This window comes from Vigna unguiculata, chromosome 10, assembly GCF_004118075.2.
Source record: "Vigna unguiculata cultivar IT97K-499-35 chromosome 10, ASM411807v1, whole genome shotgun sequence".
NCBI classification, from domain to species: domain Eukaryota; kingdom Viridiplantae; phylum Streptophyta; class Magnoliopsida; order Fabales; family Fabaceae; genus Vigna; species Vigna unguiculata.
The window spans coordinates 33,584,064-33,607,504 of record NC_040288.1 but is presented as its reverse complement, the minus strand read 5'-3'; the positions used below and the strand labels follow the sequence as shown (position 1 = coordinate 33,607,504).

The 23,441-nt window shown below is 29.5% G+C and overlaps 2 protein-coding genes across 6 annotated transcripts; one reads left to right on the top strand and one right to left on the bottom strand.

Annotated features, from left to right (window-relative positions):
- Window positions 1-1,135: 1,135 nt before the first annotated feature.
- On the bottom strand, window positions 1,136-8,591 carry LOC114167066 (serine/threonine-protein kinase BSK3-like). Of its 5 annotated transcripts, none has more exons than XM_028051992.1 (11): window positions 8,125-8,591; window positions 7,201-7,465; window positions 6,893-7,113; window positions 6,292-6,427; window positions 5,247-5,380; window positions 5,067-5,172; window positions 4,814-4,899; window positions 4,221-4,409; window positions 2,893-3,045; window positions 2,591-2,704; window positions 1,136-1,838 (listed from the first exon to the last, which is right to left on the bottom strand). In XM_028051992.1, the coding sequence occupies exons 2-11, from the start codon at window positions 7,280-7,282 to the stop codon at window positions 1,584-1,586; spliced, it is 1,476 nt and encodes a 491-aa protein (XP_027907793.1). In that variant the 5' UTR covers window positions 7,283-7,465; window positions 8,125-8,591; the 3' UTR covers window positions 1,136-1,583. The 5 variants fall into 5 exon arrangements, with proteins under 5 accessions (XP_027907793.1, XP_027907795.1, XP_027907792.1 ...); XM_028051994.1 differs by having other exon boundaries at window positions 7,201-7,393; XM_028051991.1 differs by having other exon boundaries at window positions 7,201-7,351.
- A 7,552-nt stretch (window positions 8,592-16,143) lies between these two features.
- On the top strand, window positions 16,144-17,351 carry LOC114166441. Its single transcript, XM_028051176.1, has 3 exons — window positions 16,144-16,327; window positions 16,415-16,476; window positions 17,058-17,351. The coding sequence occupies exons 1-3, from the start codon at window positions 16,270-16,272 to the stop codon at window positions 17,172-17,174; spliced, it is 237 nt and encodes a 78-aa protein (XP_027906977.1). The 5' UTR covers window positions 16,144-16,269; the 3' UTR covers window positions 17,175-17,351.
- Window positions 17,352-23,441: the final 6,090 nt, after the last annotated feature.

Here is a 23,441-nt window from a genome sequence, read left to right as displayed (position 1 = left end):
TTGGTTCTTCCATAAACATTTGGTGTTTAGAGTCGATTATTCCATAAAAATGAAAGGGATGGAAGGATGGCTTTAGATTTCTGAATCTGAAGAGAGGAAAGCAAAATCTATAATGCAATTGAGTGGCTTTCTGGTATTTACTGAGTTACTTGATCATTTATGCTTGACATTGATTTCTTGTTTTCCATGTATGTTTTGGTTCAGATGATTAAACTTCAATTTAAATTCTTTAATGGAAGACGTTGTAATTGAATTCTACGGGAAGCTCCGATGGTATATTTTCTTAATGGCAGATAAAGAAGCATACGCTTTCAGCACCCAGAACGGTGAAAGAGTATACTTTGGGATCAAAGGTAGAATTTCAAGAAAACCAGGTGAGCAAATTGGACAGCAACAAGAATCAACCATAGATTAATGGTAAACTTGTATAGGAACCTCATGCCGAGTCCAAATTTTCTTTTAGCAGTTTGAACTGTAGTGTAACTGAATCATGCTATGGACAGAGGTTGAGAATGAATAAACTGTAGATTCACTCGTCAGCACTATCAATGTCATGAATAAGACCATTACACCATAATTTTTTGTTTTTCTTTTGTCTTATTTGAGCTACCAAAATTGTAATTTAAAAGGGTATTTTGCGCATTAAATAAGAAGTTGCATTAGTCAAATCTGAGCATTCAAAAGCTCTGTTAATATCTGTTATTGACTGCTCTAATGATGATTCATCGACTGAGTGCAACAACAGGGTATGCAAACTTTGAGCAGGGGATAACTCAAGTTAAAATGGGTCATGCGACTGCTGCATACATGAACTTAAAATAGAACACTTGTTTCTGAAATTTAAAATGTAAACATGTTCCTAATTAACAAATATACGTATTAAAGTATCAAAAATGTCATTCTTCAAGTGTCAATTTTGAAAAGGTATCTATTGTCAGTAAAACGAAGAGGCTAATTTGGACAAGTTCCAGCACATGAATCCGCGAAGTTTAATTGAGGCAGAGGTATTCATGCTAAAGAAAACAGTTTTTTTTTTCTTCATTGCTCAGGAATTATGATGTATATACCTTGAGAAAGAAGAGATAGCTAAGGAATAAAAGAAAGTGACAAGAGAATAGAGAAACAGACAATGATATAAAGTTGATGTAGAAATTGAGACATGAAAAATTCAAGATAGATAGTAGTATCACGGTCCACAATATTTTCGGGTGATGAGGCAAACAGTAGGAAATGAACACTATTTTGGTGTCCTAAACTCAATGGTTTGCACCAGACAAAAGGTACACAGTTTGAACAACAGCTTTTAACTCTTCACATTTTGACCATTTATAAATAACAAAAAAATTACTAAAGTTTAGATTCATGCTTGCTCAATCAATCAAATCATAGAACTAAATGAACATCCTAGCCGACCCAACAAAAAGGGGGAGGGGGTGTTACAAACACTTAACCAATCCTTGTTTCTTGAAGAAATCTTCGAACACATGCAACTTTCTGTGGATCTATTGGTATCCAAGATGATCTTTATGACCAAAGTTGTGGGAGCAGTTATCAGCAAGAAATTGTCTATGTACAACATTTTTTCATTTTTGCTTGGTAGTTGCACTCCTCTTGGATTCCAGAGTTGTGCCATCTTTAAGTGCTGCTTGAGCTTCATTCTCCATCCCAAGTGCAGTGAGGGCAACAGATTGAAGATATGATGCTATGTGCCAAACAGGGGAAACAACTTGCGCCTGCATTGCATCGTTCAGCGCTTCCTGAGGCATGTCACTGATGAGATAACACATACTACGCCTTGCATAGACTGTTGGAGAAACCATTGTTCCAGCATCAATGAACTGCATATAAAACAATGAACTCTTAATGACTAAACTAGCATTAGAATCCAAATAAAACATTGAACAGAACAGCTCAATATAAAAGATCCGGTCACTATCAGTGAAAAAAAAAAACCTTTATTCTTGACCAGTACTCTTATTAAACATAAAGTATTGTGTGCATCTCTACCAAGAAATCTAAAGCATTATTCATAATTATGAAAATCTCCCATGTAGTGGATCTGAAGGATCTGGTCACTACCAGATTCAGTTTTATTTTAAAAATCCAGTAGAGATCTATTTTGTGATATGCAATCTAATTTGACTAATCAACAGTTGGAATAAAAAATTGCAAGCCAAATTCAGACAAGTCTAACCTATGATGCACAGATATAATTGTTGTATCGGATGCGACATATATGTGATACGCCAGTATGTTTATTTTTAAAATAATAAGATATGATACGTGATATATATATATATATATATATATATATATATATATATATATATATATATTGAGAAACATACAAAAATTCTTAAAAACATGATAAATGTATGATTGTTATTGTTTGAATCCAAATTAAAATCATATGTATTAAATATTATCAAAATAATATAAATTATTGTCATTATAAAAGTTTTATTTTATAGATTAGATACTTCGTTGGTAAATATCAGTAAAATATCCTAAAGTATCTAACACTGATACATGACCCGAATTGACGTATCCGTGCATCATAGGGTCCAACTTATCAACATAAGTAATCTACCTGCGTGTAGCACTCAATTGCCAGTCTAAAATCTTTTTGCCGGAAAGCAACATCCCCCTTTTTCTTACAATTTAACGTCTCCTGCATCTGATCAGTCCACATCTGAAATGATAACTGCAATACCAGAAAAAGGTAGAGTGGATACACGAGTTATCTTCTTTTAAAGAACATATATGTGTGTGTGTTGTGTATATGTGTGTATGTATATATATTTGTTATTCGGTTCATGGATTGTGGAGAAAGATAACCCAACAATTAAAAGATATGCAGTAACTCAGTGAAACATAATTTAGATAGAGAACCTCATTTGCCACTCCTTCATCATCTTTATAGCCAATATTTTCCAGAACTTCATGTATGGCAGTCAAGTCCTTCCTTGAGCATGCTTCACCAAGTGGAGATAATGAGGCAAAAGTAGTACTGTGCTGGATGCCCATCAAGACATGTGAAGGAACCTAGAAATAAATGAGAATAAAGGAATATTGTTAAGAAAAAATAATCACAACTTGAACTTCCAAATTGATTAACTAAGCTGTTGTGATCTGTTTGTCATGCATAGTGGGCAAAGATATGATAACCTGAATGAATAATAAAGACATGCTAAGAAAGACATGCCTTCTAAAATAGAGCCTAAATAAATGTTAGTTTAATTGTTTGAGATGATGTGCGTGTTACAAGAGAACAGATATAAGAACAAAATCTGGTTTTTCTCCACACAAACATATAAACAAATACAGGTGTTTATTCTTCAGTTTTGATCAGTTTCTAAGCAAAAATTCATCTAATATAACCATAAAAATAAACCATGTTTCCATTTAGATTGATTTGAATATGATCTCTAATTCAGACTACTCAAAAGTGGTATTGGATTGAATTATATTTTCATTTATAAATTCTAAACATGCAGTTTATATTAAATAAATATAAAGAACATAGTGAACTAGTACTACCTTTGTTCCGTTTTAAAGAACATAGTTGATATCTTTTTTTTCCATTGATATTTCATAATAAATGCATATTAGTTGTTTCTTTTTCACTTCCATTTTCATGGAAAATATGTAAATTAATTAAGAATGGGGTAGAACAAGTGCCAATTGACAAAAGAAATTAATGATATCTTGAACTTTGGAAATGAAATAAATAGGAAACTTTTTTTCAAAAACATTGACTTTATAAAGAAACGGAGGGACTAATTATAAAAAATATTAGACAACATAGTCTTAGTTCTTTTTTAAAAATAAATATCCAAATAAATTTGACATACATCTCAATAAGATGTAATTTTGAGATAATGAAGTTATGAAGAAAACATATTTATCACAATTTTCTACAGTATGAGTTACATGATTATGTTATAAATAAAATTATGTATATGGGTAAGTTCAATTTGGGTCAAATCAGTGTTTAAAATCTGGTTCAATCCAATATTTCTTTCTCTCAATTCTTTCAGATTTTAGTTTATTTAATTTTTAGTTTGCTCAGGTCTCTGCAGTTTGCATTGAATTAGACCAATTTAAGAATATCCCCTACACAGCAACTGCACTAAGCAAAACAAAACTTCAAACAAGATACTCATTGGTTACAACTAGTTACTTGATCCCTAACTATTACATAAAAATACTAAACCAACCTCAGTTTCCTTCTGAAGAGGAGCCAAAGCAGCTACCAATGACTTTGGATTAGGCCGTTCTCTAGGTTCATATTGTAAACATCGAGACGCCAAGCGTACCAATTCAGTTCCATCATCATCAGAAAATTGTCCTTCCAAACAAGAATCTGTCAGCATCTGAAGGTTTCTTCCACGAATGACATCGAGCGCCTGCACCAAATTTTCTAATAATCACATATGCAAGTTTACATACAATATCCAAATTTTCTAATAATCAAATATGCAAGTTTACATACAATATAGTAATATATAATAATCACATAAAGGTTTTGAACTATCTCAATTTGTACAAATTTCAAGCCTTTTAGCATCAAAACAAGGAAAGAAACCTGGTAAATTTCCATGATTAAACTTAAACTTCTGGAATTGTTGGCATTAGCACATTTGTTTTATTAGGAAAAAGGAAAAGGTAAATTCGTGGACAGATTAAAAACTTGAGTCTACCAACCAAACCAATGAGAGGCACTGGGAAATTTTAGGACCTAAACTGAACTCATAAGTCATTGAAATCAACCTCCACCTATATTCTTTACCAATTAGTAAGAATTACTTACATGACTTGGAGGGATATGCTTCCCACTGAGAAGGTCAAGCAGAAGAGTGCCAAAGCTATATATTACACTTTCTGGTGTTACTCTCCCTACAAAACATAGACATATAAGAAATCATGTATTGCTCATCTCTACATAACACAAACAATTGAAAATTTTCAAATGAAAAACAGATATTCATTTCAATATTATAAAGTGTTAAACATAAGCAAGAAGGCCAAATTAACAAAAAAAGAAACCGTATTATATGGCTTACCAGTTCTGAGATACTCTGGAGGGGTAAATGCCAAATTTGTGCTATAACTCTTCCCATCCCTGCTGTTTTTCATAAGACCAAAACTTGAAAGCCTGGGATTACCATCCTGCAAAATTCTAACACATTTTTATTAATCTAATTATTGGGATGTGTATAAAAAGGGGATACACAAAAACTTACCTCGTCAAAAAGAACTCTATATGCATTAAGGTCATGATAGAGAGCACGCCCTTTGCTTGTGCAGTACTCTAGAGCTTGTGCAAGATGTAGAACAACTCTTAGTCGCATTGCCCATTTCATAGGTTGTGTTTCCCCTGATTAGACACATGGCCACATTATTTCACACCACAATAACTTGAGGGATCTGGTGTTTAAAGTATCATTCCAACAACACATTCATAACAATATAGCAAAGTAAATAGGAGATTAGAAGAGTAAGGGCAGCAAACATCATGAAGAATATATGTATGTCACATAAGCTTAGTATAAGATCGAGCTTACAATGTTTTGATCAGACTTTTAAGGACCAAAAAATACACTGTTTGGAAAAACATGTAAAGACTGACTCTAGAAAACATGTAAAGACATTGCTTCCACCATCCAAAATAACTTTAGACACCTCCCAATACAGTATATATTTACATATTTACATAGAAGTCTTCATAGTTGTTGATATTCATTTTACACGCTTCTTGGTAATTTGACAGTTAAAACAGAGTTTTGTACACAGCAATCTTCCAACAAGTTGTAGTCAGTCAAATCTTATAAAAGTAGTTGTCCGCTAGAACCTAAATCATGATTGACAGAAACCAAGACTAAAATCTGTTTACACTTCATTACTTATCTCAGAAAAAAAATTACTAACTAATTAAAAGCATATTGATCTACATAAGCAACTTCTAAAGAGAAAAGAGAAAAAAATGTAATTATCAAATAAAAGTTATTCAAGTGATTATAATTATAACATAATGCACTGCATCTTTTATAATGTGCTCAGTTTGTCCAAGAAAACATGATAATCAACAAACACAAAAGAAATGGACAACATCATGAAAATTCCAAAAAGAAAATGTTAGAAATTTGGTGGCTTATGTACTAAGTATGTTGCACCAACAAAGTAGAGCATTAACCGCACAAAAAAGCACAAAAACAACAAAACCATAAACCATAAATTAGCACTGATCAGATTTTCAATACTTAGGGGATTAAAAAATGTATCTCTTACAATGGAAAAGGTGTTTCGCCAGTGTTTCATTGGGCATATATTCTGCCACAAGCAACCTCTCATCTCCTTCACAAAAACATCCAAGCAAATTCGCCAATCTTTGGTTACGAAGCTGACCGACTGATCTTGCTTCCTCCTGTAGTTATAAAAGAAATTGTTTTGATTAATTGAAAGCAAAAATGAAAACAAAAGAAAGGTGTAGCAGAACAACCAAATGCACACCAATAACTCATAAACACAATGAAACCTACACATCTGGGATTATTTTCAGTCCATTGAAAATTGTTATATACAGATACAATGTTAAGCATTAGACACACTTGCATGTTACCAAAACTGCAAAATTGACCAAGCAACATGGGAAGAATATATAGGATGAATTATTATCCATTTGAAAACTTGATTATGGCCAAAAAGAACTCAGAACTTACTATCTTTATCATTTTCACAGATGGTTCACTGGCACTAGTCCACATCTATGGTCATTTGAGTAGTGCAGAGTACATAAATAATGCATTTGTGCAATGCAAGGTCATGACCAGGAGAATATACAGCTAAAAGAAAGGTTGGAGAAGAAATCAAATGGAACAGATAAGCTTACCAAAAACTGCCGAGCATCTGGCCAAGCATTCCTGTTAAACCGCTTAACAGCAATCCTCATTTGATTCTCCAGTTTTCCTTTATAAACAACATTAGGAGCCTTCTCTCCATGTTCAGATACAATGTTCTCAACAGCAAAACCAGATGTTGCATTCTTGAGTTGCTCGAGTGTAAATTCCCGGAATGTAGGCCAGTTACTGACCTCACTACTATCCTCAATTTCTGGAACAAATGTTCAAATAAGTATATATCATATTTCCTTATACTCATCTAGAACTATATAAGGCACTAAAGTATCACTTTACCCACCAGCATCTGGAGTTTCAATAACAGATGCCTTAACCTGTGAATCCACACAGCATGGCATGAGTCTGGAACACTGAATACCCATTTTGGAAGACTGAAATCAAACTTGAAGCAATGAAAACCTCTTCCACTTTCAATGACAAGCCAGTCTTTACTGAAAATATTTGAAAATGACAATCAGTCCACTCAGATCCACCTGCACCTTATCAACGCTATGCACTGTCACAAGACACATTCATATTTGGCTTTGATACCACAGCTTATGTATCTGTAACAAAGCCAGAATTGTCTGTGAATCACTTCAAAAGCTTCCCTTAAGTGAAAAAGATTCATTTGATTATAGCACAAATTATGTATCAACATGATCTTCAAATATTTCAATACAAACAATCAAGCAATTGAAACAGAATAATCTGTAGATTCTGTACTTTTTTCCAGATTTTACGAACATTAGGAACCTTTTGGAAGGAAGAAGGAATAAGTAGCGTAGAAAAATTAACAACCCATAAAAGCACAACAAACCGAAAAGTACTTCTTCATTTAAGCATAAGATGGAATACTAGTACTTTTGTAGACAAGTTCATGTTCTCACAACCCAAACTAATGACAGCAACAACTCCAATTAAGATGCTCTTTAAGTATGACAGTCTAACTACTACCACCTTAGCATTAAAAGCTAAAGAACACCAGACATGAAGAATTACTGCATTCCTCAAAATGTGCAAGTAAAAATAAAACACAAACACTCATATGTTGAAGATTTAACTTCATATAATAGCCTACCTACTAATGTTTTAACATCTATATTTTCTATCTATTTTTTGGGATTTTTTGCTTCAAGTCAACTCAGTTACACTCAAGTCTTCATAACCAAAATGCTGAGCAAAAAGCACCAACTTTTTCAACCTACTCAAAAGGCTACTTCACCTTTTAAACTTCTTCTAACCTTCTCCAATGGCAGAGGAAAAAGTTGAACCACCTGGAGCTGAAAAAATGTGTCTTTTTTCGTCTTTTCTTTTCTTTCTCGATCAAATCAACACCTTTTACAAGATCCACATTCTCGTCCCCAGAGAACCTCGTTTTGCAATCTGCAAAGTTCAAGTCTTTCCCTCGATCCAACCAAACCCCAATAATCTTTTCTCTTCAGAAAATCAGGATTCTACAAATCACCCCCTCTCGGTTCCAACAGATCAAGTAAAATGCTCAAACCCCACAATATGAAAAATTCAGTTTTTTTATGAACAAAATCAGCTTGAGAGGAGAAAAATACAGGTGTTGGGTGAGAACTCAAAGCTGAACTGAAGATCTGTTGAGAAGCAGAAGAATAAGAAGAAGATGGTGATGAATGATAGAGCTATGGCTTTGGTTTTCTGACATTTTCTTTTTTAGCCTTTTTGGTTTTAATAAATAAATAAACAAATCAATTATTACCGACATGTCATGAGTGTATGTCATGAGTATATGTTCAAGATCAGGAATCTGTATGCTATTTAAACAATTTTTTATTAAGAATTTGTTGGCATAACACATTTTCTTGTACATTTTATTTTATTTTATCATTTCCATTGTTTCAAGTTTTGCTTTTTATTGTTAAGATTTCTTATAAGATGTTTGGTTGCAGTAAAATATTACTTTCCATATCAATAAATAATTGAGATTACGATCATTTGATGAAATTTGACCCATATATAATTACAATCTGAGAACCCATAAGTAACAGTAAACAGAAATTAAATGTGTCAATTGAGTTATAATGAGTCATTGAATTAGAAATAATTATTTTCTTTTTATTAACTTTATAATATTCAAATCTTAAAATTTGAGTCACTACTCTATCAAACTTCAATTTAATTTTACTCTCCAGTCTTGAAATTAACTAAATACCTGGTCAAAGTGTGATTATATATATATATATATATATATTTCCACCGCCAATTGTTTTGGAGGATTATCTGGCATGGCTAAAGCTTATCAAGTCAAATATTTCTTGCTGGCATATCAACCAATCCATGTGTGCATTTTACAAAAACTAAAGAAAAGAGAAAGGATAATGCTACTAATTGAGTTTAAGGGAGACAATTTTATTTGTAACATAGTTAATGGAAATAAATAATAATAATAATAATAATAATAATAATAATAATATGGTAATAAACATGGTCATCGTTTCTGCAACCACTAAAAATTGAAACAGTGCTAAGAGACATACAAAATAATATATTTAAAGTTTGTTGTCACTGCAACCATATAAAAACTTAACCATTAATGTTGTATTTGTTAATAATTTAATTTAAAGAGTTTTACATTTTTAGTTTACTATGAAAACTCAACGGTGTGTTTGATTTAAATTTGTGGATTCTTGAAGTATCATAAAAAGTAATGTTCTTTCATCATGTCTTCTTTCCATATTTACTGAGAAACAATAACTGAAACTGGTTGAAAAATGTTCCCATAAGACTTTTATATATGTAGCTGAAGGTATGTATTCTTTTCCACATTGTCAATGATGTTTAATTTAACAGTGTAGAAATTTTGCTTGTATCTGTCTTGCTTTTTGAAAAACACGAAATGATTATGTTTAAGTCTAACAACTCCAGCAAGATTTCTCATGCTCAAATCATTCTAATAGGTGGCTGATTATTACCATTAATATATATGTGTGTTATTTTATTTTTGGTTTAATTTTTTATGGTATAAAACTGTAGTAAACACATGACATTTCAAAGATCAATGTTGTTAATTAATGTTGTTGACCATGTCACCCTTATTACAGGTGGTAAAGGGTGGCATCATTCACATACACAAAGTGACAAGCTGAAACAAATGGTTTGATATCTACATCAAATACCAACAAAGCACTCAAGTTACAAGCAAAACTATAACACAGAAACCTTAACCTAAGGAATTTTACAATTTATAAAAATAAGTTATTGAAATTTTAAAATGTTTTATTTAGATTAAATCATTTAAGTTTATTAAATTCCATTTTTATTTAAATAATTATTAAAAATCATAAAACTATCATTAATATTGATAGGAAAAATAGTTATTATGAATTGACTAAAAATAACAATTACAAATTTCAATACAAAAATATAGTTCACACCTATAAAAAAAATCCCATCATTTAATTAATATATATATATATATATATATATATATATATATATATATATATATATCAAGAAACGGCAACTGAGAACAAATATTTAGAAAATTATTGATCTACATTGAAATACCTAATTTCAATTATGTCAATTAGAAAATAATATATATAAATTTTGACTAAAAAGTTTGAACTTTATTGAACAAAACATTAATTTTCTTGACATTAATTAAAAAATATCCTACTCATCAATAACACTAAAATAGTTATTTCAATGATATCAAGAAAATTCTGAAATTAGTGAATAAATAGTCCTAACCTACGTTTTATTAATGGTAATTGAAAAGACCATCAATATTTACTTAAAATAATTTTACTTAAAGTCAATAAAGTCGCATTTAACATTAGTTGAAAAATAACTTAATTAATAATTAATAATTATATGTTATATTTAGGTTTATAATTTATTTTAATTTCTATATTTTTTTATTTAATTGAGTTTCAATATTTATTAAATAAAATTAATTTAACCTTTAGTTATTAAACCTAAAACATAACACTAGATAAAGTAAAAAATCTTAGTAATGACTATTAAACAATAACCCTAATCAATTTAAGTAGAAAGAAACTTCTATGATATTAGTATAAAAGAAATTGATGTTAAACTAAGGAATATCCTAACCAAAACCACATAATAATATCTAGTCGAGGTGTAACTGGAAAGAATATAAGAAAAAAAAAAACATGAAGATACAAATTTAGAAGTTATTATATTTTAGGAAAAATTTAAAATTTTCCATGTTAAGTAATTAAATTATTTGTATAATTTTTAAATTTTCAATTTCACTAAATTTTATATCCAAACAATATATTTTATTATAAATAGTCCAACCTTTTATAAATTATATTTTGAAAATGATTAATTATGTTTTTTATCCTTAAACTATTAATAGATCTTGGTTTTATTCTCTCTTTCAAAGTTTTGTCGAATTAGGTTATTATCCTTTCAAAATTCATGGAATTAGTATTCATTGGTTAACACTGTTAATGTTTTCTTTGACATGGTAAATGGTGATTTACTTTAGCATTTCGTTTGAGACACGTGGCAAAGTATTTAATTTAAAAAGTAAAATTATTTTTCCCCTCTATTTTTTTCTTTCTCAAGTTAGGGCTTCCCCAAAATCTCCACCACCACCACCAGAGGCTTCTTTTTCCTCAACGAGCTCGTGGTCTTTGTTCTCCACTATCATTAACTATCTTCTTCCCTTCCTTTCCTCCATGTCCTCCATTTCAATACACACAGGAAAACATTCATCCACCTCCAACTTCAAAAAACCCTTCTCCACTTAACTCACAAAGTATCTCATCTTCTTCTAACCCTTTCATCACATTTTCCATCTTCACAAATTATCAACCTTCATCGTCCATCTCCACAAATTCTCTTCTTGGATTAAATAAAATTTATTTTTAACATCTTCACACTTCTCATTCTTCTCTAATCCCATACAAACTCCACTTCAACTCAATCATCTTTCACCTACACCAGATGATCACAAACAAACATAAAGCATCTTCATTCGTTACAACACCCACATAGCCAACTTTTCCACATTGTGACAACTCACACAAATATATTCAAACTCTCTCATTACATTTGGTTCCTCCATTGCCTCCACCCTTCACCTTCAACCTTCATAACATATTCCTACATTTTTAAACGCCATTGCAACTTCATTCCAATCTTCCAACACCACTCGAGACTCACTTCCATTCTCTCTCCATTTTGGCCACCACCTGAAAAAAAAATAAAAGCAACACGGTATCAATTTTCAGAACACGAATTTTCATTAATCCTCTTAATTCCTCCATACTCCTCTCATTCACAAAGACAAAGAAGACTAGAGAAGAGGAGAAATGAGAAGTGTCGTCGACGCTAGTAGTGCCTCTAGTCGTGAGCAACAACGAGCTTGGAAAGAGGTTGTTCGCCTTCACCAGCATGACTGGAGCACCGCGCCAGCGTCACCCACAATTCTTCCATCTTCCAAAACCTCGATCTCCATTTTCTCCTATTCTTTTTCTCTTCCAAGCCATAGATTAGGAACACCATAACCCTACCAATACCACCATCGCATTGACGTCGTGGTTGAAAATCACTTGGTTGAACCCTAAATCTGATATTGGTTTCTTTTTTTGTTGTAGAAGCACAGTTTGATGTTGGTGGTTAAGGAAGGAAGAAGAAGTTCTTGTTTGGCTTGTGTTGTTACGTGTAAGATGGAAGACAAAGCTACAATAAGGTGAGATTAGGTGGTTCTTTGAGAAGAGAATGAAACCAAAAATAAAAATATGAAGAGGATAGATATGGAAAAGAAATAATAGTGAAGGCACTATCACCAATGTTCACGGGTGTTATAGTTGAGATTATGATTGGTTTCTTTTCTTTTTTTTGAAAATTAATTTAAGGAGAGTAATAATGGAAGAAAACATGTGGTTAAGACATGAGAGTGATAATGAGTTTCCTTTGTGGTAGTGGTGGGTAACTGCTAGGTGGGTGGCTCAATTATGTGAATGGGGAAGGAAGAGAAGCCTCTTGTAGAAGAAGATGGAATAAGGGTTCACACGTGTCCAAAAATAAAGGGTGGTGTGACAATCCATTTGCCACATAGAGAAAAACACTAACGATGTTGGCCATTGAGGATGGTTTCCATGGATTTCAAAAGGATAAGGACCTAATTACTAGATCAAAATTTGAAGTAAGAACCAAAACCAAAATCACTTAATAATTTAGGGACCAAAAACATAGTTAACTCTTCTGAAAATTATATGTCTAAACACATTATAAATATATTAGTAAATACTCTGTATAGGCATAGAAACAAATAGGACAATTTATCCTTTTGATAAAAATTATCTTGGAGTTTTCTTAAGTATTTTTATAATGTCTTATATTGAAAACATAATATTAGGTGATATACCATCAAATGTGAAGCATTTCTCCCAAGAACTCAAACCATAATTCATTGCTTCATAAAAAGGTTAATTCCTTTCAAAACATAAAAACATGATTAGTTTATGAGAGTCTTTTATTACTACTAATAATAATATATTTAAAAAGTATATTAAAAAAATTTCTCACGCTTTGTGATGTAAGTTTCATTGTTGCAAATTTTGTACCGAGATTTTGAAAACAAAGTTATAAGGTGGTTTAGTGGTAAAGTTGGAAGGGAGGGTGGAAGAAGTTGTGGGTTCAACTCCCTCATTAACATTTGAGAGTTATAAAGTTGGTTTCAAGGGTTTGGAAGGGAGGGGGGGAGAGGTTGTTGGTTTAACTCATTTTTAAATCAATAGGAGTCATTATTGTAAATACTACACATCCACTCAATTAGAGTTGAAAACAAAGTAAGTTTATCTTTTATTCTTTCTCGAGTCATTTTCTTTCTTGTGTTGCTTGTAGCCTCATGGTTTTTGTATATGGCTTAAAAGATTTTTAGATGAATCTCGCTTATTTATGATCGTTAGGATATGATCAAATCTTTGATTTAAGTTTTCTTTGTGTAGATAACAATATATTGAAGTTAAAGTTGTTAGGAGTCGTGGTTGAGTTAATCCAGGTAAGCTAGTAATGTTTTTATGCATGATTATGCTTTGATGGTATGAATTGATATGTTGAGTATTGATGAAGTGATATGATTATTTGGTATGTGATGTTGGTTGATGTAGCTTTAAATGTGTAATATGCATGCGATTTGTGATTGTTGAACTATTTGGGATGTATCATTTTGGTCAATTTAGTCAATCAAAGACGTTTTGAACTTGTATGTATGTTATCTATGAACTAATAAAAGTGTAAGAGTGATTAGATGGACCAAATAAATGATTTGATACATATGTTGAGTTATTGATTTTATCCAAGCTCGTTGAATGAGCAAGCCGCTCATTGGAAAAATATGAAATTGATCAATCTAGTGAGCTCATATGGGCTCATTAACCGGGTGAGATAAGACTCATTGGGAGAGCCTAGCAAAACAACTTCCAATTGTCTTAGTTATGAGCGAGTGAACCTTGGAAGAAAATATTTTTGAAAAATCCAATGAGTCCAAGTGGCTTAATCGTGGACGAGTTTATATCTCATTGGTCGACCATACCTCTAGGGGTGTCTTGCTGAATAAGAAAAGGATTCATTAAGCGAGCTTAAGTTTAAGAGAAGAACAAACTTAGGAAATGAATCACTTGATGGTTGTGCAAGAATTAAAGTTTAAGAACATGAGATTTTAATGGTGGATTTTAAGAGTGAGGTTGAGTAGAGTTAGGACCGTATTATGTCATAAATGTGAGGTTGAGTAGAACCTAGCTGTTATTTACCAAAATCTATTGGTATTTGAATTGTTTTACCTTATGTGTGGGTAATATGTATGAATATGGTAATTTCTAAGGAGATATCTCATATTATATAATGTTAGCATATGTATTGACTAGGGATTTTGACACAAGGTCATCCCAATTCTACCAAACATTCAAACTCACATAAAGAATGATGTTTAGGTGGTGAGAGTTGAAATAATTCTTTAGTCTCGAGAGGCGATTTCAAAATGTATTGTATCTTGCAAATGATATGAGAATTTACATTGTCCAAAATGCAATGGCTTCATAAGAATCCGACTCAATTACGTTCGTCTTCCAAAATTAAGTCTAGAATTTGGTCATTAATTTTTTTTGTTCAATTTGGTCATAATATTCGTCAATTTTGTCTAATTTGACCCTTTTTGCTAACATCGTTAAAATACTTAACGGACTGTGAACAATAACTACCACATGTCATTTCATTTTTTTTTATTTTTTTTATTTTAATTTTTTTAATTTAAAAAAAATGTTCATATGTCAAACCAATATTATGCCACATGTCAGGATAATTATTTTTGTTCAATTTGGTTATAAGTTTTTTTTTTTAAATAGAGCAATTTTTCCTCTTTTCAAATTGGGACCAAATTTAATTTGTATATAGATGTTATATTGATATTTTTATTAAATTCATATTTTTATTAAATATTTTTTATTTAGGTTTAAAGTTGATTTAAAATTAGAAAAAAAAAATTAAAAAGTAGAGAATGAGCCCATTTATCTAAAAATTTAAGAGGTAAAAAATTACATAAAGTATTCAAAATCACTTTAACATTATAATACTTATTGATTAATACAATGTTTATGTGAATTTTTAATAATTTTAAATTAATAATATAAGTTAAAATACAAATTAATTTTTGATTCAAATTTTCTTACTTTTACATTTTGAAGTTAATTGCAAAGTTTTATTTAGTCACGCGCAACATTAAAAAGTTGATGACAAATCATAGTGCTGAAAACACAAATATTAAATTCCCATGTAAGTAAGAAATGGAAGGTTCATATTCATATTTCTTTATTTTCTTCTTCTACTACTACTATCGGTGTCAATAAAATTTTTTGAAATAATAATTTTGTAATCTATTATAAATAGAGAATTTATTTCTAAATGAAATGATACTAGATAAAAATACACTTTATTATATAATATTGAAATATTTTTCAAATAATTTCCGTAAGAAAACAAATATTAGGTCACATTTTTTACTGTCATTTTGTAATTCTTTTAGAAAGTAACTATTGTAAAATAATATGAGAATTTGATCTTAAAATGATTTTCTAATTGATAATATAGTCATAAAATAGTCATAATTTTTTTTAAATACTTTTTAATTTTTTTTACAAATATTGTTTCAATGATAATTTTAAAAAATCTTTGGATATATTTCTATTTTAAAAATGAAAACGGTTTTTTAGAAATAAGAAAAAAACACGCACAAAATATTAAATAACTGATGTACCAGAAGAAAATTAACTAAAACAAATTTCTAGGGTTAGGGTTTAAATGATCATAACCTAACTTTCTTTCTCCGTTCAGTGTTGGGAGTCGATTGAGAAGCAGAGGAACAATGTCGAAGAAGAACAACCTCGCCAAGAGAAAGAAGCAATACGAATTCGATCTCCAAAGTACTGTAATCTTCGATTTCTACCGTACTCAATCTCACTTTCAATATTCATCTTCTGATTTTCGTGTTTGTGTTGATTTTCATTCAGGGGAGAAGCAAGAGAAGCAAAAGAAAGAGAATAAGCTCCTTGCGAAGAAAAACAGTATGAAAGTCAGTGTTTGCTTCTCAGTTCCTTTTTTTTTTTGCGCTGGGATTTTTATTTATTTTTTGGTTAAAAAAGTTGCAGATTTTTGGTTTTAGGTTTCTTGTTTTTCGTTTGGGTTTTAATTTTGTTATGTAAAAAGATTTTAGCTTTTTATGCGAAAAATCTGGTTGTGGAATGCTGAGATAGTGGATCAAATTTAAACTCTGTCATTCTTCTTAATTGATTGAATGCTGAAGTAACCAATGGTGGCTGCCCATTGGTTTTTGGATCTAGGGTTTAGTGCAGAAGGGGTTAGTTTCTAATGTGACGAACAGAGGTTTGAAGGTTTCTTAGTATTCAGGTTTACCTCCAAAGGTACCTTGTTGATTTGAAAAAAAGTTGAAACCTGTTGAGAGAGAAATAAAAAAGAGTTGAAAGCTGAAATAGGATAAACAGAATGTATGCTATATGATCTGAATATTGGATTCTAACTTTGGACTCGAAGGAAAACTGAAAGTGAGAAAGTTTGAATTGTGTACATTTTTATGTGTTTGTGTTTTGAAGATTAATGTCTTTTGTTTGGTTTTTGTTTTTGCTGGGTATTTAGGTTGATGGTAGCAACAAGAAAAAGGGTGGATTTCAGGTGGGGAAGAGAAAAGTGAAGGTCAAGTTGACTGCCCTTGCTAAAGCCAAGGCTGCCCAGGCAATGGAGCTTGACAACTGAGGTTTTACATTTGCCATTTTCCACAATGTATTGAAATTGGTGGATGACAGTGTTGTTTTAAGGTTTAATGATACTTTGTTCTGTTCTGTTCGTTTCAGCTATTCATATAACTATGGTAGTGTAAGGTGTATATTATGTTATAATATTATTGTCTCTCTTTTACAATTTTTTCGTCAATCAACTCCTTGCTTCTACTTCTACATCTCTTAATTGATGATACGATTTTATACTTGTGTCTTCTTTGTGCTGTGCTCGCTGCTTATACAGCATGTCTGTCTTTCAAGTAATTCTAAGAGATGAAGAGGGTTTAGCATTTTGTTTTCTTGAGGTATTATGCTTTCTATGAGCACCGGATTATGTCTATAATTAGAAGAACCAGTGAGGTGTAATATGTCACTTTTTGGTTTCAGTTATCTAAGTTTTATGGATGTAGATATCACCAGAAAGGTTTCTTGTCCACAAAATCTCCTTAGTTCAGCAGTTCTATTTGATTTTGAGGCAAAATGGTATACCTGGGGTTTAAGCTCTTTATTAAGATACCTGGAAAAGGGCAATGGATTCTCTCATGCAAAATTTGAACATAACTAGATCTTGTTTAAATCCTGTTTGTGTCTCTCTCTCCGCCATAAACATGATTTAAAATCATAAAAATTGTCATTAGAAAGTATAAGTGATTGACTAATGAGTTTCATTACTAAAGGCATTGTCCAAATTTAGCAAACCATTCAAAATCTGAACTCATGCCATGCCTATGGTAGCAAGGTGCAGATTCGAAGCCGCAAATTCTATTAAAATTAGCAAGGTGAGAATAAAAGGCAAATTTGCTAGGATTTTTAGTCTCCATAATCTCTATTAACATTATAATATTTGTATTTGAAATAGTTTGTAATATCTTAGTGGAGTGCTGGTCTTTATTCTTCACTCAGACAATTTGAATACCAAGTGAAAATGTATGGCTTCTTTATGCTACTTTCTCCATAGTGGAATGTTAATGAACTTCAAATATATATATATATATATATATATATATATATATATATATATATATATATGTGTGTGTGTGTGTGTGTGTGTACATATGTATAATAGTTAAAACTGTAAGTGTGTGGAAAATTTTATAAGGAAAAAGAAAAAAAAAATCAGTTTCTTTATTAATTAAAAATTAGTTTCTTTATTAATTTATCTATGAGTTATTTAATAAATTGATTTTGTCTTAATTTTAACTTACAGATTTTATTCTTCTTTTTCATAGATAAAGTATAAGACCCTCATATTTATTCCTTTTAAGCATAAGTTAAGAACAGTCACTTTTTCATTTGAAATCCATTTCATAAAACAAATTCAGACCAAGCGTGCTCAAGGAATTAATACTTTCAAGTGTCCTCCAGAAATAAATAGATTTAAAAGAAAAGAATTTTTTTTTGAAAGCAATAAACAAAAGCTTGTCTTAGTTCGGGGCTTGCAGTTTTGGGCCAGACTTGCATAAATGAGGCTCAGCCCAGAATCACAAGCATTAGTGACCCATTAACTCCTCGAGAAATAAAGACAATTAATATTTCCACCTATCAGTTCTATTTAAACACTATTTTTTTCACAATGAGTTAAAATTTCACCATAATTTAAAGGTATTTTCAGAAGTGTTAAAATTTTAGCACATTCTCACAAAAAAAATTCTGGAGACTCAAATTTAGAAGAAGAAAAAGAAAAACGAAACCCCAAGAGAACAATCTTTGTATTATTTTGAAGAATCGATTACAATGATGCAGAACCCAAACAATTGTGTGTGTTACAGATCTGCATTGATATTATTGGAGTGGAATGTGATTCAAAATTCAAATGTGAAGAGTGGGAAGTTGCATTAAAGAGATTGTGACGAGACATAGCAGACAACCTCATTTGTGAAAACCACATGGACATGACATGACACAATGTTATCCAGTTATTCCTCTTTCCTTGCCTCACATAATCAATGTCACAATGAAAGTACACACTGTATATTACCACACACTTTATATTAAACTTCTTTTACTTTTTCTCTAATCATACTTATAAGAATCCTCTTACACATCGTAGGTTAAAATATTCTCTTATTCCATGTTTTTGCTGAAAAATTTCAAATAGGTCATAAGATTTTTTTTAGTCTCAATTAGGTCCATATTTTTGAAAATGTGTAACAATTAGGTCCATTCCGTTAGTATAGAGTTAACGGTGTTAAAGATGTGACACGTGTCAGCTTCACATTTTTTTTGAATTTTTTAAAATTTTTTTAATTTTTTTTAAACTTTTTTTAAAATTTTTTAATTTTTTTTTTAAATTATTCATGCCACGTGTCACGTCAGTATTGTTCCACGTGTCAAGTCAGTAAGGTGACACGTGTCAAATCATTGTCTGAATCTCAATTTGGTCCATATATTTGTTATTTTTATTACATTTCAGTCCATTTTTTAAAATTTTTTTAAATATATTTATTTTAACTTTTTACAAAATTGTTTTAAAATTTTATATTTAAATTTATAAAATTGTTAATTTTAAACCAACTCTAAGATTTGTATATAAATTATTTAAAACAATTTTGTAACAAGTTAAAATAAATATTTTAAAATTTTAAAACAAAATATAAAATAAACTTAATATTATTAAAATGTTTAATAAAAATATCATTATAAAATTTATATAAAAGTTAAATTTGATCTCAATTTGGAGAGGATGAAATTGAAAATTAAAAAAAATGGACTGAAATATAATTAAAATAATAAATATATGGACCAAATTGAGATTCAAACAATGACTTGACACGTGTCACCTTACTGACTTGACACGTGGCACAATAGTGATGTGACACGTGGCATGAATAATTTTCAAAAAAAAGTTAAAAAAATTCAAAAATAAAATAAAAAAATTCAAAAAAATTCAAAAATTCAAAAAATGAGAAGCTGACACGTGACACATCCTTAACACCATACTAACGGAATGGGCCTAATTGTTACACATTTTCAAAAATATAGATCTAATTGAGACTAAAAAAAATCTTAGGACCTATTTGAGATTTTTCAACAAAAACATGGACCAATAGAGTATTTTAACCTAGATCTTATTAGTTATCTCTAAGTTTAGATACACGTGTTTCTAATTGGTAATTCAAAAAGCTTTGTAAGAGTTTTATTTTTTATTTTTTTATGTGAATATGACTTGAGTTGAGTACCTAACATATGAATAATATAATAATGATCATTATTTGAAATTGTTTTTTTAGTTATTTTTTAGTTTTTTATATAATTTAAAATATTACAAGTTAATATAATACTACATGAAATTACAATATAAAAATTATAAAAAATAAATTGAAAAATTGAAAAATGAAAAAATATTAATTTTTTAAAAATAAATAGAAATCAAATTTGATCTATACTTGTTAGATTAATTGGTTTAAATAAAAATATTTTTTTCAATCAAAAGAACAAACAAATTTTAAAAAGGTAAATACAAGCAGTAAAAAGTTTAATATATATATATATATATATATATATATATATATATATATTTTAAATTATAATTATAATTACATAAGAATATATTTTATTTAAAAAGTACGGTTTTTATTTGTATAATAAAACTTATGTAGATATATCATTTCGTCGTTTTATATTTATTAACTAACTTATCATCTAATTTTATAAAAGAAAAACATTACAAATATTTTTTTAAAAGATTAAATATTTTTCCATTCTATTTATTTTTCCTTCTCTTTTTTATTTTCTACATTTTTTTCCTATTATCTTATCTTTCTTAAAAGGGGTTAAAAGTAATATACTTGATAATAACTCAATGATATTACATTATTCAAATTTTTTTCATAATTTTTTGTAATTATGTCATAGCATGTAACTATTCTATAATCGCGTATGCCATGTAATTATGCAAAGACTTTAGTTTTATAATTCTCGTCATTGATTTTATTTTCAAAAAAAAATCTATTTATGAGTTTTAACGTTGTAATGAAAATAAATTATTTTGAAATTTATTTGACATAATTGATTCTTTTAACAAATAATTAATCACATAAAAAAATTATATTAGGATGTCGTAGTAAAAAAAAATGCTTTTACAGTATAATTTGTTTGTCTGAATTGTAAAATAAAATATTTGCCATGATGAAATTTAAATATACAAAATAAACATTAGTTAAAAATAAACATTTGACTTATAAGAATTGTTCAATTAAATATTATCATCTAATCATCATAATATTTTGAAATTTTATGATAATTAATTTAAAATCCAGATTAATTTTTTAATCAATTAACATTTAGACTAAAATGTATGAAAAGTAAAATCAACTTTTAATCATAGTTTCTAAAACTTAATATATATCATCAGAATTTTATTTTCTGTGTTAAGATTACAATCTAAATCACCATATATACATCTAAATAGTACTACTGCCAACCTTTTTTTTTTTCTTCTATCAATCACATGGTATCATACTTAAAAAAAATAATAATCAAATTCAATGATATTTCTTTATTTCATATAAAATAAATATTCAATGCAAAATTTGATCCCATGTTCTCATTCTTTTACATGCTATTCCATTTCACTACCGACAAACATTCAAACACTTTCCAAAATTTCATGAACAAACATTCAAAGACAACAAAGAGTTATAAAATACTACAAGTAGAGGGAACAATGTATTTATTTGCTACACTCTACAGTTATGAAGTTATCCTTTTAAATGACTCAAAATAATTTCTTTTAGTTTGGCAGTGAAATATACAAAAGAAAAACACACATTTTTAGGGAAAACAAATCTACAACATATTTAACACACATTTATTATAAAAAAGAGAGTCATAGTTATTAAAATTGGTTAAAGATATATTCAAAACTCAAAATGAATTGTTTCAAAATAATAATCTCTTTCACCTTTGGAATAGACTTATCCTTAACATTATGAAAGAGGTTTGTTTTGTGGACCAAAGGAAAAAGTTAGGAAACTGTCTCTTCCTGTTTTTGTTTTTTACCCTCAAAACCAAAGTGAATCATTATGAAACATTTTGAGTCTATTTTTCCTTCCCCTTTTTGCTGTTTTAATTATGTAAAGTGCAATTGTAATTATGTGCTCTCATAATTGGTCTCACACACTCTCTCTCTCTTTCCCTATACATAGGTGAATTTAATAATCAATTTAACCAAGAAAACATTAGGTTTCTTGATTTAGTTGCTCATAACTTTGTGCTAATTATTAATGTAATCATAGGATTATAGTTGGGTATTCATGAATGGAGTGGTAGGGTTGTCCCTTTAAAGCTTTTTTTTCTTTTTTGTTCTTAGAAGAAAAAAAATGAAGATGTGGATGGAGTTCCTATGGAAGAAAAATTAGGGTTTCATAGTCAAAGAAATACTCATATTTAATGAGAAAAACTTTTTCTATACCAAAAGACACCACTTATTCCCCCAACAGATAGAGGTTGAGGGTTGCTTCATCATCCAATAATCTTTGCTCTTTTAATTCTTATATCTCATCTTTTTTTTTTCATGTACTCTTCAACACTATATATTCAAAATGAATGTGAAAGGGAAAATATATTGATTTATATTTGAAAAATGATTTTTTGACTACTAATTTTTAACAACTTTATCTTTCAATTATAAGTGGCATTTTTTAAGTGGTTTTTTATTTTTCTATTTTCTCATTCTTAATATTCTAAAATCACTTAGAAGATGACACCTCATGTTGTAAGAGAAAGTTGTCAAAACTTAGTAATTAAAATATCATTGTTTTATTTGCTTAGAGTGTTATTGGAATGGTTATTTAGTTTATATGTTGGATTTCTTGATTATTACGGTTTGGGTGTGTTTAGTAATTAGCTATTCAATCCATCTTAGAGAAAAAGTGAGTCCTTGCCATAATGACATCTTTTCCTTATTGTGTTAACCTTTTTTTAATGTTCAAAAAGTTTAATATGGTGACAAGATCGAGTTTCTCAAGACTGTTTTGATTGTTCATACACATTCAATATCTTGTTATTTTTTGAATATTGTTAAATAAATCTGACTCTCTTCCGAGCCTTTTTTTTAATCTAAAAATAAAGTGAGGATATTTTTATAATGCTATTTTCTATATGCATATAAGAATAACTAACAAGATGTATGTACTTAAAAAAAAATTAGACTCCTTGTGACAAATTAGATTCCTAATTTTCGTTAGCGAGACATTCCCTTTGATGGAAGTAATTAATTGCGATATTTTATAATATTTAAATA